The following is a 15,846-nucleotide window of genomic DNA, read 5'->3' as shown; positions in this document are numbered from 1 at the left end:
ATAATTTAAAAAAAAAATCGTGTGAATTCGTGGGCATTTGGTGGGCAGACGACATCAAACGAGTCGCAGGAAATCGCTGGAGAGTGGCGGCGACGCAAGGCCAAGTACCAAAACCATATGGTCTAAACAACATTACAGTGAAGTTATTTACTAATTTAAAATTATACAAATTAAGCTTATGTTCCACCTCGCTAAAGACTTAACCAAGTAGAAAACATTAAAGAGTAAAACGAAATGGTATTAGCGGGGAACTTTCTCCCTTTGTCTTGAATTTGAATTTGAATTTTGAGATACGGAACCCTAAAAATACGTTATTTTATTGCAGTCGGGTAAAAATACCACGCACCTGTAAAACAACCATATCTATGAAATAACCATACCTGTGAAATAACCATACCTGTGAAACAACGGGGATTGGATGGGTACTTAATCTTTAGATCAACTTTTAACTTCTTTAGTTCTGACTAAAATCCTAAAAATAGAATTTCTTAAAAACTTAAACGAATTTTGGTGCCTGGATTTTCAATATAAAGTGTGTTAATCTCATAACTTTCAATTAAACATTAACTCTATTGAAATGCATTACAGTTTACACTTGAATATGGGATTTTAGAGTTAGGCTGTTTTACTTTGAAACGTAAAGTCATTATTTTCATTGGAAAACTAACTCTATTTTAAACTGTGTAATGTTTGTTTTAGAATAATAAATTGTGTACTTAGGCTGTTACTCTTTGGAGTGTTAAGTCAACGCAGCCTTCGACGCTCTCTCGCAATGTTGCCTTTGGAAAATAGAGCTGTGTTCATATTGGCTTATAAACTTACTGACTGACATATCAAATTACAGCTCAAACAGCTGGGTTTAGAACCTTGACATTTTACAGAGGACGTGACAGTTTGTTTGTTTGTCCTTCAATCATGCTGCACCGGGGCAACGCGGGTTTCATATGATTTTTTGAACAGGTATATAACTTGTTTAAGGGGCATGAGACGGGTCTGCCCGCGAAATTCAAATTCAATTTGGTTTTTCGCAATTCGTAAACTAATACGACAACGTAGGCTTATGGCACTTTAATTGCGCCAATGGCAGTATCATCCTCACAGGTTTACATAAAAATCTCTACTTGAAAGGGTCCAGTTTAAGAAATTAGCTCTAGTATCGACTAATTTGTTGAGTTGTAGTCGATACTAGAGCTAATGTCTCAAACTGAAAAACCAAATTGAATTTGAATATCGCGGGCAGATCCGTCACCACCTTAATCCCGATAAATTATAAAGAGGCTATAAGTAAATTACATAAATGTAATCGTGGGAAAAAACTATTTCACACTTAATACGTAAAATCATTATTGTAAGTTTTTAAATGAATGTATAATACAATTTTTTAATACTTTAGACTTCAACGCGCACCAGTCTTACATCTAAGAATCTTATTTGAAAAATATATTTTCTGTTTGTGATTCCAATATTTCATTTTATCATATTGGAAATTCTTAGGTTCGAATACCCAAACTCTTATTTACTACTAGATGATTTAGGTTTTTAAAAATCCCGTGGGAATTCTTTGATTTTCCGGAATAAAAACCTACCTGCCAAAATTGATTCTAGATCAACGGGAAATATCTTACATGTTTTATTGATTGACGGACAGACAGATAGACAGACAACAAAGTGATCCTATAAGGGTTCCGTTTTTTTTTTTGAGGTACGGTCCCTAAAAATCCAGTAGGTACGTATTTTTGGCTCTATCTGAAAATCGATGCGGGCCTCGTCATCCGCAGCTGAACATGGGTAGCGATGAAAGAGGTCGCGACCCCCAGCGATGAGACGATGGGAAGACAAAGAGATCGACCATAGTGATCACACCTTTACATCCATCACGCATTCAACACACAAGCTGCCCAGTTGAACCGACGCATGCGCTCGCGTCGCAAGTCTGGCCTCCGAGACCGTTCCGCCATTTTGTTTGAACAGCTGTCAAATTGGTAAGTAAAGTGTCAATAATAGTAATTTTAGTGTGATTTAGTGTAGTGCTGTTTTGTTTTTTGGATTTATTCGGTTGTTACAGTTTTTTTTGCTGTCGGTTAAACAGGTGTTCAGTGAATGGGTTTTTCGATTTGTTTGGTTGTATATTTTTTGTATGGAGTTGGTTAAATGAGAGATTCCAATAAGAAGTAGTATATGGAATTATTAAGCAATCATTAGCACTGAGGTTTTTTAATATATCTCGCAGAAACTCTTTGATTTTCCTGGAAATAAAGTAGCCTATGCCACTCTCAATCTCTTTAACTAAATCACTTTGATCAGTTTCTTCATTACAGCGTGATTAAGGAACAAATCAATAAACCAACAAACAAACACACTTTGGCATTTTATTATAATAATATGGGTAGTAATTACCTATTGGTCGCGATTTCATCACGTAATGCATTGAAGTTTTTTATATATCTTGTGGAAACTCTTTGATTTTCCGGGATAAAAACTATATGTATCTCTCCAAGTCTTTGATAAAAAAAATTACGCAAATCGGTTCAGAAATCTCGGATATATCAGTGCATAGGTAGAAAAACACAACTCCTCCATTTTTAAAGTCGGTTAAAAAAGTAGCCTATGTTACTCCTTGGTTAATCCTCTACTTGTCTGTGAAAGTCCCGTCAAAATAGGTTCAGCCACGCCGAAGATTAGCCCGTTCAAACAGACAGTCACTTCAATTTTATTTATTAGTACGTATAGATTTGTTTGTTAGTAATAAACTTTGAAACTATTGAACCGATTTTAATAATTCTTTCACCCTAAGAAAGCTACTTTATCCAAAAGTAAATTCAGATACATATTTATTTGTACCTACCTATATCGAATTAGACTCTTCTCAGACCAGGGCGCGTTTGGAAATCGGAACCCTCGCTTTCTTTCTCTTAGCTTTAGTTTCACGTTTACGTAATTAATTATCACCATTATATCATTATCTTATAATTCGACAGTCTAAAGTATAGGTACAATGGTACCCACTTTGAATAAATGTCTTGACTTTGACTTTGATCCGAGTAAAGTCGGGCGGATTAGCTAAAATATCACACTAATATTATTGTAGGGGAGCTGTATGTCCGTGTGCTCGACCGTACCAATAGGGAAATTTCCCACCGAGCGGTGTTGTGCTCGGTAGCGCCAGCTGGGCCGACGGTTATGCGTTGAAACTTCTATATATAGTGCAATTGGGTAAACGCTCTGTCCATGCGATTGAAAGTTGCGTGTTTCTCCTTGTATGCCAATTAAGCTACCCGTGCTGCCATCTAGGCGTAGGTCGTGAGTTATCAGGCTGGGGTTCGTGTTTCGAGCGTTGTTGATTGATTGAGTTTAGAAGCGACATCTTCTTGCGAATGTGGCAACCGCTACATTATAAAAGCGAAAGTTTGTATGTGTGTGTGCGTGTGTGTGTGTGTGTATGTTTGTTACTCCTTCACGCAAAAACGACTGGACGGATTTGGCTGAAATTTGGAATGGAGATAGATAATATCCTGGATTAGCACATAGGCTACTTTTTATCCCGGAAAATCAAAGAGTTCCCACGGGATTTCGAAAAACCTAAATCCACGCGGGCGAAGTCGCGGGCATCGGCTAGTGTAATATAAAATCTGTATGCTGCCTGCTATGCTAACACGAACAAAACTAGCTCTACAAATCTCTACCTCCCACGCACAAAACTAAAAAAACTGGCATAACAACTGTGCATGGTACGGTCTTGTTAAGTTATAAAATTAAGGTGTACTTATATTATGTACCTAGTTTATTTTTTTATGAAAAATTTAATTCGAAAAGTAATGATACAGATTTTCACAAATATTAAAAATACAATTATAAGTATGACAAAAATATCATCCAAATCACTGTAACGAGGCAGGGTGCCCAGAACGCTGGCTGCGTTACCTCGTTGAATGGCCACCTTTCAAACAAAAAAATCTAAATTAAAATCGGTTCATTAGTTTAGGAGCTACGATGCCACAGACAGATACACAGATACACACGTCAAACTTATAACACCCCCTTTTTGGGTCAGGGGTTAAAAATGCTATCCCATAGCACAATTACTCGTTAAAATAGTTATAATTAAATGTTCCTACTATAATACGATACGGTCGGCTGGCAGTCAGCGGAGGGTGTCAATTCGATTCCCGGGTGAGTCAAGATTAATTAAGTAAATTGCCGTTTTAACTAGGAAGCGATGTGTGGTAGCGTAGAATAAAACAAGTGTAAATAAAAAATGTATAACACCCCCGACAAGTGAAGGCATCTTGACAGCTTGACATTTTGTCAATTGACATAATATTAAGAACCTAACGGTTATCTAACCTTCTTTTGTACAAGAAAACTAGAAAAGAGCTGATAACTCTTAAACGGCTGAACCATTTTTTTTGGATTATAGCTAAGAACACTCTCGATCGAGCCACCTTTCAAACAAAAAAAAGTAAATTAAAATCGGTTCATTCGTTTAGGCGCTACGATGCCACAGACAGATACACAGATACACAGATACACACGTCAAACTTATAACACCCCTCTTTTTGGGTCGGGGGTTAAAAAGATACTTATCCGTAGATAAAAACATCGGCCAAGCGCGAGTCAGACTCGCGCACCGAGGGTTCCGTACTCGGGTATTTTTTCAGACATTTTGCACGATAAATCAAAAACTGTTTGCATAAAAATAAATAAAAATCTGTTTTAGAATGTACAGGTAAAGCTCTTTTTTATGATACCCCACTTGGTATACCGTATAGTTATCTTACTTTGAAAATTAAAATAACTAATTCATAATCAATAAAGTTCATGAATACATTTTAATTATTTTTTTTTTGTTTTGAAAACCACAAATTCACAGTTTTCGCATTTTTCCTTAATTTGTGTCAAGATCTACCTATCAGCTAAATTTCATGATTCCAGGTCAACGGGAAACTGTACCCTGTAGGTTTTCTTGACAGACACGACAGACGAGCAGACGGACAGACGTCAGATCCTATTTTTTTCCTGTAAGGGTTCCTTATTCCTTTTGAAGTACTGAACCCTAAAAAGTTTTAATAAGACAGTTAAAACCTATTATCTACGACCAGTAGCTAATAAAGTTATCTTAATGGTCTTTTAAATCATGTTTTTTTGTGGTTTAATGGTTCCTATTTATTGCTTGCCAGTTCTTTGCCCCTTACCTTATCTATCCATACTAATATTATGTGCATTCGAAACTGTGTATGTCTGTCTGTTAGCTTTCCCCATCTGTTTAACCGATCTTGGCGTTTGGTACAGAGTTAGCTTTCATCCCGGGGACGGGATAATTTATGTATCGGAAAATCTTGCCTGCTTGCTTGTAACTTGTACTATAAGACCTACCTACCTGCCAAATTTCATGATTCTAGGTCAACGGGAAGTACCCTATAGGTTTTCTTGATAGACACGACGAACGGACGGACGGAGGGACGGACAGACAGACGGACGGACGAACAGATAGACAGACAGACATACAGACAACAAAGTGATCCCATAAGGGTTCCGTTTTTCCTTTTGAGGTACGGAACCCTAAAAAACTACTATTTAAGAAATAATGAACACGAAAATTTTTAGCAACTATCACGGCTACGGAACCTTACCTTATGCGTGTTGTGATACGCACTGGACCAGTTTTTATTTTTGTCTCTCTTTTGTTCCAGGTGCTAGTGCCCGTTGAAAGTGAAAAAAAAAAACCAAAAACAAAATGGCGGTGTTAAAGTTTGTGTTGTGTTTAAGTTTCGTGCATATGGCGTTTGCAAAAGGTATGTTAATTATTATTATAGCCACACGTAGTTTTATGTGATTTCAATTTCTGAATAGCCGGCAATGGTGCTGCAAATGTGTACCTCTGTGCTTGTTTGTTCGCTGTTTATGTACTTATTTTTCAAAATTGAAAAAAAAAGACTGACCAAGTGCGAGTCAGACTCGCGCGCCGAGGGTGTCGTACTCGGGTATTTTTTCCGACATTTTGCACGATAAATCAAAGACTATTATGGGACTTCGTCTGTGTTGGTGTTAGCTGGTGGGCGTGCTCAGCTGTCTTTTTGGAGTGTTTTTTTTTTTTGCTAAAACTGACTGGAAAACGCTCTAAGGGGGTGCCGTGTGTGTGTCGGCGAGCGCCGGCACAGACGGGGTCCATACTTGTATAGTTTAACTAACTTGTTACAAATAACTACAAACTTGACATTGGCTAATCTTTGTAAAGTCAGACGAGAGAAAAAAAAGACTATTATGCATAAAAACAAATAAAATCTGTTTTAGAATGTACAGGTAAAGCCCTTTCATATGAATCCCCACTGGTTATAGTTATCTTACTCTGAAAATTGAAACACATTTTAATTTTAACAAGGAACCCTCAGTGCGCGAGTCTAACTCGCACTTGACCGGTTTTTTTTTGGATTTAGCGTAAGCGTGCCCTTAAGGGGTTTGTTTCAAGTTTCAGAATATGTCGAGAACTGTGCTGACATGGTGATCTTTGATCAATATTTTGTCAGTTTGTTGACCCGTCGCCCACGGCAGTCTCAGCAATTAAGTGGTATAATTTTTTGCGAATGATTCAGGCTAACTGTACATGACACTTAAGGTAATTACTATTTGAAAAATCGCAAAAATGCTGTACTTTGAAGTAAATTGTTTATTTTTCTAAAGCATTAACAGCTATTAAATACATGCAATTAAAAACTTCAGTTTGTGAAGATTATAAGGGCCTCTTTTTATTTAGTATACATTATCCCAATAAAAAAAAAAACCAAGTTGAAAACATTGCTGTTCGCAACTTGTTCTGTAAAAGTTTTCTTTAACATCTTGATACTTTGAAGCCAACCTCCAGAAAATGATATGTTTAGGTTTAGCAATCAATTTTAACTGTTAGTTTTATACTAAATGTTTTTCGTTTCTTAAATAATCTAAAACTAACCAAAAAACTTCCTGTGCTATTTATTTTCTTGCAGGCGCTCTATGGAATTCAGTGTCCACTGGACTCTAATGGCGGACGGACTGCGCGCGTCATTTCGTCGCAAAATATTATTTAAAATGAATTTAAGCTTATTATTTTTGAATGAAAGTTGTGTTTATAATCGTTGAAAAATAAAATAGGGATTTTTTCATTTCTAAATGAAGCCTGCTTATATACTAAATTTTATTCTAAAGTTACGGTTTTACCAGGTAAATACTCGGAGGTTGTCATAGATTATGATGACAGATAGTAAGTGTTCTAAATAGGTATTATACCTATGTTAGGAGATAGCGCGCCTCGTTCCGGGTGCCGGGTTCCGAAATGGATTTCGTAGTAGTGCAAGTTTGGTGCAAGCCCCACATGACGGAGGGGTATGCGTCAGGCATTTCCTGTGTACAAAAAAAAAGACCTATATTTCGGATCCATATTTCATCACTGACAATATGCACTATTCAAAGACAGTTCTTCAAGCATTGAGGAATTTTGGACAGAGACATCTCGAAGGTTCCCGAAGGCTGCCTGAGTTAGATTTGTCGGCTAGCTAGCTTTTTTCGAAATTGGACTTACTTAGCTGGATTGTGTGTTAGAGCTTTCTTACGAGATATTATATGTACTTACATAATATAACCATGGGTCTCATAAGAAAGCTCAGATTCATGCTGCGGGCAATGGGGAGAGCCTAAAGGTTGGAACGCCATTTCGGCGGCCGTGTTTCCTGCCATATATACCTTAGATACCTGCAAGCCAAGAGTGAATAGGCATCTTCTAGGTAAGCGTGCTCCAACTTGGACCTCATCATTGCTTTCTTTAAAGCATGATTGTCGTCAAGCGCAAGCGCAAAGATTCAGGCGGCGTAAACCCGTAGCATGTGGAAGACCCTATTAAAGACCTATGTTCACTGTGGACGTCTGTCGGTTGATGTTGATGATTATGTCTTTAGTGCAAGTAGTTCAGTAGTTTCAGAGTTTATCGATAACAAACAAACAAACCTTTCCTCTTCATAATATATGTAGCTAGTAGCGCAAACTTGGAAAAAAATCTCGTGGACACTCTTTGATTTTCCGAGATAAATGTCATTTTACCTGACAGCCCTAATCAATTTTATCACTGATATTAATAACTAATTCATAACCGTTAAACCTAAGTGTCAAAATCTCGTTTTTCTAGTCGAGTTCCGTAGGCTCTTTGAACCCACCGCATTATTATCCCAAGAAAACCTACCATTAGATGTAGGAATAATGGAAAGAGGTCACAACCCTCAGCAATAAAGAATACGATGCGGAGAGAGATGTCACTCTCAAGGTCTTTAAATGTATCCATGCAAAAAACCACGTCGACTGGTTGCTCCGTTGCAGCGTGATTGAATATTAAACCAACAAACACACTTTCGCATTTGAAATATGGCCAGTGATTATAAGAAACAGTTTAAATCTCTCTCTGCTCTCTGAGAGACGTTAGGCAAAGTGAACACGAATTATGACACTTCTGTGTTCTTATACAAGCTTAGGTCTCTCAATTTTGTCAATTAATGTCAAATTTCTTTCTCAGATCAAAACCTAGTAAGTGGTTTAAATTCAAAAGAAGTTTAGGCCGTAGTTCTTTCTGGTCCAATGCGGAATGGCATACTTCACACACCTTTGAGAACATGGAAAACTTGCAGGTATGCAGGTTTCCTCACGATGTTTTCCTTCGCCGTTAAAGCAAGTGATATTAAATTGCTTAAAACGCACATAACTGAAAAGTTAGTAGTGCGTGATTCCGGGATCGAACCCCCGACCTTCGATTAGGAGGCGGACGTTCTAACCACTAGGCTATGACAGTTTTTAAATTAAAGGGGTTTAAATATTTTAGTGTGAAGACTGGCCAACACATTTATTAATTACATGTGCATCATTTTCTTTTTTAGGGTTCTGTACCTCAAAATGAAAAACGGAGCTCTTAAAGGACCACTTTGCTGTCTGTCCATTTGTCCGTCCGTCCGTCAAGAAAACCTATACAGTACTTCCCGTTGATCTAGAATCACGAAATTTGTTCTTGGATTTATTCCTTTACTTGGGCTATGAGAGTTGAGACCTATCTACCTGCCCATAATTCTAGGTTAACGGGAAATACCCTATCGGTTTTCTTGACAGACACGACAGACGGACAGACGGACAGAAAGACAGACAACAAAGTGATCCTATAAGGGTCCCGTGTTTCCTTTTGAGATATGGAACCCTAAAAACATTATGTAAGTATGCAAAGTATTTCCCTTGCAAACCATATTTAACAGTTGACATGTAGAGGTCATTGACTTTTCCTATCTTACTTTTAAGTTTTAATGCATTATTAAGTATTTACTGTTTTGACATGGTATTTAGATAATGGGTGATATTTATTTTATTTAATCTAATTCCTTTTAAAAACTTAGTAAGGCGCATTAATCTATAAAAACCTAGCCAGTTCATAGATTTACTATGTTTTAAAATGGTCAAAGCGACTTACTAGCTTTTAATTTTACTTTAATGTGGGTGTCCTTACAATACAACGGGACATACTATGAAAGTTAGGCTTATGACATAAAACGATTTTCGGAAAAATGACATTTACTTTGTTTTGATATGGGGCGGTCGATATAATTAGGTACTAGGGTAAAGGCTCGAGTAAATGAACAGATTGGACGTTTTTACATGTATTAAGAGCCTGAATAAAAAACCGGCTGATATACCTTTTTTAAATATTTTCTTACAAATTCTTACACTTTTTTCAATTTCAATTTCAAAACCGTGTTCCGTTCAAACCGTTCAAAAGTGCGTGTGCGTGCGTCCATGTGTGTGTGTGAGTGTGTGTGAGTATATACTTGTCTGTATGTTTGTACGAGTGTTTGTGAGTGTGGTATTGCGTTGTATAACCACATGAGTAGCGAACAGAGTCAAAGCTTCATACAAGCGCGCTACGATAGGTACACTACTACAAGCTTGAGGCGCGTGTGTGCGTGAGCACAGGCGCTACGTCGCGTACGGAGAGAAATCGGTTTATACCGGCTCGGCCTGTGCTCAAGTTCAGGGGCTGCAGTACACGTCGCGCGTCGTGTTTTCATTTAATTTAATGTTAATGATAATAATTTAAATAGTGTTTAAAATCTATTTTCTTGAACTGTCATAGATTTTGTTCAAAATCAATATCTGAGGATCCCTAGGATCACAAAACAGGAAATTGTTACCAAAATTTAAAAAAATCGACGCCATTTTGAAATTCTTTGTTAATTGACCGATTTCGTTCAAAATCGATATTTAGAGCTCCCTGGGATCACAAAATAAGAAACTGTTACCAAAATTTAAAAAAGTCGACGCCATTTTGAAATTCTTTGTTAATTGACCGATTTCGTTCAAAATCGATATTTAGAGCTCCCTGGGATCACGAAATAAGAAACTGTTACCAAAATTTAAAAAAGTCGACGCCATTTTGAAATTCTTTGTTAATTGACCGATTTCGTTCAAAATCGATATTTAGAGCTCCCTGGGGATCACAAAATAAGAAACTGTTACCAAAATTTAAAAAAGTCGACGCCATTTTGAAATTCTTTGTTAATTGACCGATTTCGTTCAAAATCGATATTTAGAGCTCCCTGGGATCACAAAATAAGAAACTGTTACCAAAATTTAAAAAAGTCGACGCCATTTTGAAATTCTTTGTTAATTGACCGATTTCGTTCAAAATCGATATTTAGAGCTCCCTGGGATCACGAAATAAGAAACTGCTACCAAAATTTAAAAAAGTCGACGCCATTTTGAAATTCTTTGTTAATTGACCGATTTCGTTCAAAATCGATATTTAGAGCTCCCTGGGATCACAAAATAAGAAACTGTTACCAAAATTTAAAAAAGTCGACGCCATTTTGAAATTCTTTGTTAATTGACCGATTTCGTTCAAAATCGATATTTAGAGCTCCCTGGGATCACGAAATAAGAAACTGTTACCAAAATTTAAAAAAGTCGACGCCATTTTGAAATTCTTTGTTAATTGACCGATTTCGTTCAAAATCGATATTTAGAGCTCCCTGGGATCACAAAATAAGAAACTGTTACCAAAATTTAAAAAAGTCGACGCCATTTTGAAATTCTTTGTTAATTGACCGATTTCGTTCAAAATCGATATTTAGAGCTCCCTGGGATCACAAAATAGGAAACTGTAACCAAAATTTAAAAAAGTTGGCACCATTTATAATTCTTTCTAAATTGACTAATTTCGTTCAAAATCGATATTTAGATCTATTGATCGATATTTAAAGATCGATATTTAAACTAGGCAATCACAACAAAAACAAACTTTACCATCTTGTTGAACAAATAACTATTGTTAATTAAATTGTATCCTCCAGTGCCAACCCTACCAAAATAGTTATAAAATTTGCTCGCTTCTTAGAAGCTTTGCCTCTGTTTGCTACTCTGTGGTATAACACCATGTTAGTAAAGCTTAGTATATTTTTAACCGACTTTAAAAAAAGGAAGAGGTTCTGAATTCGTCGGTATCTTTTTTTTTATGTATGTTCCCCGATTACTCAAAGACGCCTGGACTGATTTGGATTTTTTTTTTGTTTGATAGGGTATACTTTGCAAGAGGTCCCATATAAATTTGGTAAAGATCTGATGAATATCTTTGAAGATGGAGAACAGAACTCCTCAATGGATAAGAGCAAATTCAATTTTTTTTTTAATGTATGTTCACCGATTGCTCAAAGACGCCTGGACCGTTTGGAAATTATTTTTTTTTGAAAAGCTAGGTATACTTTGCAGGTGGTCCCATATAAATTTGATGAAGTTCTGATGAATATCTTCTGAGATGGAGAACAGAACTCCTCAATGGATAAGAGCAAATTGCTCGCGATCACTGTAATAGCTTAGTAAACAGTAGGGTTTTAGCTGGGCATGGCATATTATTATAGTACAGTGGGGCCACTAAAAATTTTGAAATAAAAAAATTTCAAAAGAAAAATAAAACCGACTTCAAAAACCACAATAACTTAAATTATTTTTTACTTTTTAGTGTTTGTGATTTTGAAGTCGGTTTTATTTTTCTTTTGAATTTTTTTTATATTTATTCTGGTATTCTTCTTTCTTGGATATGGATCCCTCTTGGGTATCCCCATTTCTCTCTGTCTTTGGTACTATCAAGCTAATTTTCTCTCGCGATTTGCACAATAGCATTAGACCAACGCGTCTTCGGTCTACCTACCTGTCCTTCTTTCATCTGTAAAAATCGATACAATATGACCATTTGCATTTCAGTTTTAGGGCATGTCTCAAGGTGTCTGTAGGCTTTGTCTTTTTTCTTATGTCTTCAATTCTCACTTTGAATATTTTTTGCTTAATTTATGCAACTTGCCATCGCCCTTTAGCAAGTCACTATTTCTTTTTATATTCTTTGTCTGGACCCATGTTTGGCTGGCATAGGTAAGGCATGGCAGGATGCATGTATCTATAACCGATCTTTTAAGATGTACTGGGTAAGCTCCTTTCATTCTTTCCTTTTGTGCCCAGTAAAACAAGCATACTCGGGCTACTTTGAGAACCCATTAGCAGCTAACAGCAAGGCCTGGACTCCAATTTTTATATGGGGAAGCTGTATTTCCTCGTTGCGTTTATGAGCAAATAAGAATAGTTAACTACTTTTACTAAAAAAAAAAATTATAATTTGGCGCGAACCATCTAAACACCATGATGATTATTATTTCTGCGTTGTGAATATTACCAGAAGAAACAGCAAAAAAATTGTTCCAAGCGGCTCTATTGTAACTTGCAGTCTGCAATTTGAACGATTCTGACTTCTGGTGATAAATCTGTACCTCAGCCCCAACCCAGTACCTCTAATCTACCATTTCAAGAACTTTCAGAAGGTAGTGACGATGTAGTGACTTTTTTACATCTCAACTTAGACCATTCAATCAAAATTATTTGGATCACTTAATGAGAGATCTTAGATTGTCTAAAAAGCATCAGAACATGTGGCTTTTCGGCTCAAAGGAACAAATCTGATAAATCAGACACTTGTGTTACGGTATATTATTCTCACTACTCTTAACACATTCAGTAGCTGATGTTGCACTTCCAGCGACTTGGATGCAACAAGGGCGTTAAGTTTCATTTTCTCTGTAGTCATTTGGACTGTTTTCCAGAAAATTTAGGTGACTTTCAAACTAAGATAACTATACCAAAGGGGATAATATCATATGAAAGGGCTCTATTATACATTCTAAAACAGGTTTTATTTATTATTATTATGTAAAAGAGTTTTTGATTTATCGCGCAAAATGTAGAAAAAAATATACAATAAGTCAAAAACTGAAAATCTGACAATTTTTTTTAAATTCCAAGCCGAAAATATACTTAAGAATTTATTAATAGGAATCGAGAGTTTATGCACTAGATAGAGTTCGTTCATTCACTGAAATTCCCAGTTCATTTACTGACAATTTATCCTTTTGTTAAATAAAATAATTTATAATAATTAATACCACGCATTTTTTTGCGTTTTTGATATTTAAATAATTTAAGAGTGTATACCTACCGTGTATAGACACAGATCAAAAAAAATTATAAAAATTATATATAGAACGATTCTCATATATCTTAATTTTAGGTCAAAGTCAGGGTAGTCCTTATTCGTTCATGTACTGGATCTTTTACCCTCCTACGTCAAAATACTAAAAGTCCGCGTAAATTTCGCAGATTGAAATGTCTGCTTGATTAATTGTCAATAGAGGGTCATGACATGTCAAAATTGCTAGTTTGAAGGGGAAATCGTCAATGTCATTCGCATAGGTTTTCCTCTTAAATGATAATACACTACGGGTCATTGGCGTTCAGTGTATGGCTTATTTTTACCCGACTGCGGCAAAGGAAGGGTTATGATTTTAGCAGTCTATGTATGTATGTATCCAGATTCTGTGTGTTCCACCGTAGTGCCTAAACCACTGGGCCGATTTTGATGAATGAGGTGTCAATTGATCCGTTGTTAAGGTCCGGGTGACATAGACTATATTATTTTATACGAAAAAAATTGATCTCACGAATGTGGAAGTGGAGTTGGTGAAAAAAGTGGAGGTTTCAAAAAAAAAATTTTCTTCGAGTGGGTATGATAGAGGAAAAAATTTTGATCTCATGCATATTTAAATGAAAGATTTTTTTATTCAAATTGTTACAAGTGCTTTTGAATTGTCAAAAGAATCTAGCACTGGTTCGGAATGCTTGCTACCGAAAAACCAGCTAGAAACTCGGCGGCTGCTCTTTCCAAATCTTGTTTTCCGGCATATCCTCGGGAAACCTGCGTAAACATGTTATTGCAAATAATCATTGTAATCTCTGCGTGGGTTCGAAGGTTAATGTAGGATGACGGCTCGATACCTTTTTAACACTAATAACCGTTCGAAAATGAACTTTATTCCGTTGGTACAAAGTTCTAAATCGTTTAATTGTTTTTGTTGTGATAACGTGGTCCATAAGACCTTTTAAATCAAGAAACCGTTCGAAAACCAACCTTATTCCGTTAGCTTAAAGTTCTATATAAACTATCAGCTGTATTTTATAAGCTTATGACAGCTCAATACCTTTTTTGATTCTATATTTCGTACAAAAATTCAAATTTCAACCTTATTTTCTTTGTGAGAAGGTTCTGAGTAATATATTGACTGCATTTAATAACTTTGTTTGGTTTTGAAACTGTTAATCTCGTAGATTGTAAAATGAACTTAACTGTTTTATAATACAGTTGAAATTAGGTTGCAAGTGATTCACTTTTTAATGTTCGCCATTTTAGGCTGTAAGGCCGTTTACACGCGTGGGTTGGGATGTGAATCACATGATATTATAGGTATGGAAAGACTTTAATTAAAAGACATGAAAAATATGTATAGGTACCTATGTGTTACCTACTGTAAAAGCTTGAACTAGGTTAAATCCTAGGATATTCCGATAAAACCTAAGATTTAGTTTTAAGAGAGCTCGAGAAGATAACCCTAGCGGTTTCCGTATAATCGTAGTTTTTATTGACCAATCAAATTCAACGAAATGTAGTAGACACTAGACACGCTCTAGAAAGAAATATATGACTGTGGTTTTCCAGATTTCTGTACCAAAATATAGTTTCTGTTTCTACAGCCGGCTCAAAGATCCGATGAATGAATGAAAGATGATCTGATAAAGGAATTCTCAAAGGATAAATCGAAATAGTGAAGCCTAATAAAACATTTTAAGTTATCATTCCTTCCTTAGCAAAAAGTTCAATTTTGAATTTCGAATTTTGGTACGTCTACCTCATTGATTTTAGAAGCGCCCATACTTAGTTTGTTTATTGTGAGGTTTCCTCAGTGTAATTCAGAATAGAATAGAATGGATTTTTATTCAACTAGACTTTTACAAGAGCTTTTGAATCGTCAAATAATTTACCACTGGTTCGGAATGCCGTTCCTACCGAGAAGAACCAGCAAGAAACTCGGCGGTTGCACTTTTGAACATTCAGGTTTTCATTTTGTAATTCTGAACATTTTACAAAGGTCTATGATAAGCGAAGCCAGGCCGGATCAGCTACTTAGTAGATTCTTATTTATATACTGTAAAATCGTATACAATTACTACCACAGAGAAAAAAGGTCATATACAATATGGCGACGAGCTTATGCAAATGTAATCAATATTAACTGTGTATCTTTAATGCTACAGCTCCACTACGGGATTTAGCAAATGATTCTCGTTTAGACTTCGACGATAGATAGATACATAAAACACTTTATTGCACACAAAAACACACACAACACACAACACAGAAAAAAGAAAACAGAAAAAACAATTGTGTGCAAAGGCAGCCTTTTTGCTTAGAGCAATCTC

General features: G+C 36.1%; 1 protein-coding gene across 1 annotated transcript in view; it reads left to right on the top strand.

Moving 5' to 3' along the window:
- Window positions 1–1,903: 1,903 nt before the first annotated feature.
- The window catches only part of LOC123878917, a 63,214-nt gene continuing 49,271 nt past the window's right edge, over window positions 1,904–15,846 (top strand). Inside the window, exons 1-2 of the mRNA XM_045926293.1 lie at window positions 1,904–1,982; window positions 5,691–5,792. Coding sequence (XP_045782249.1) covers window positions 5,735–5,792 — 58 coding nt within the window. The 5' untranslated portion in view covers window positions 1,904–1,982; window positions 5,691–5,734. The remainder of the gene's footprint in view (window positions 1,983–5,690; window positions 5,793–15,846) is intronic.

The sequence above is a fragment of the Maniola jurtina genome, chromosome 27 (genome assembly GCF_905333055.1).
Source record: "Maniola jurtina chromosome 27, ilManJurt1.1, whole genome shotgun sequence".
Taxonomy (NCBI): Eukaryota; Metazoa; Arthropoda; class Insecta; order Lepidoptera; family Nymphalidae; genus Maniola; species Maniola jurtina.
Note: the sequence above shows the minus strand (reverse complement) of the source record. Positions and strands in the feature narration are given on the sequence as shown.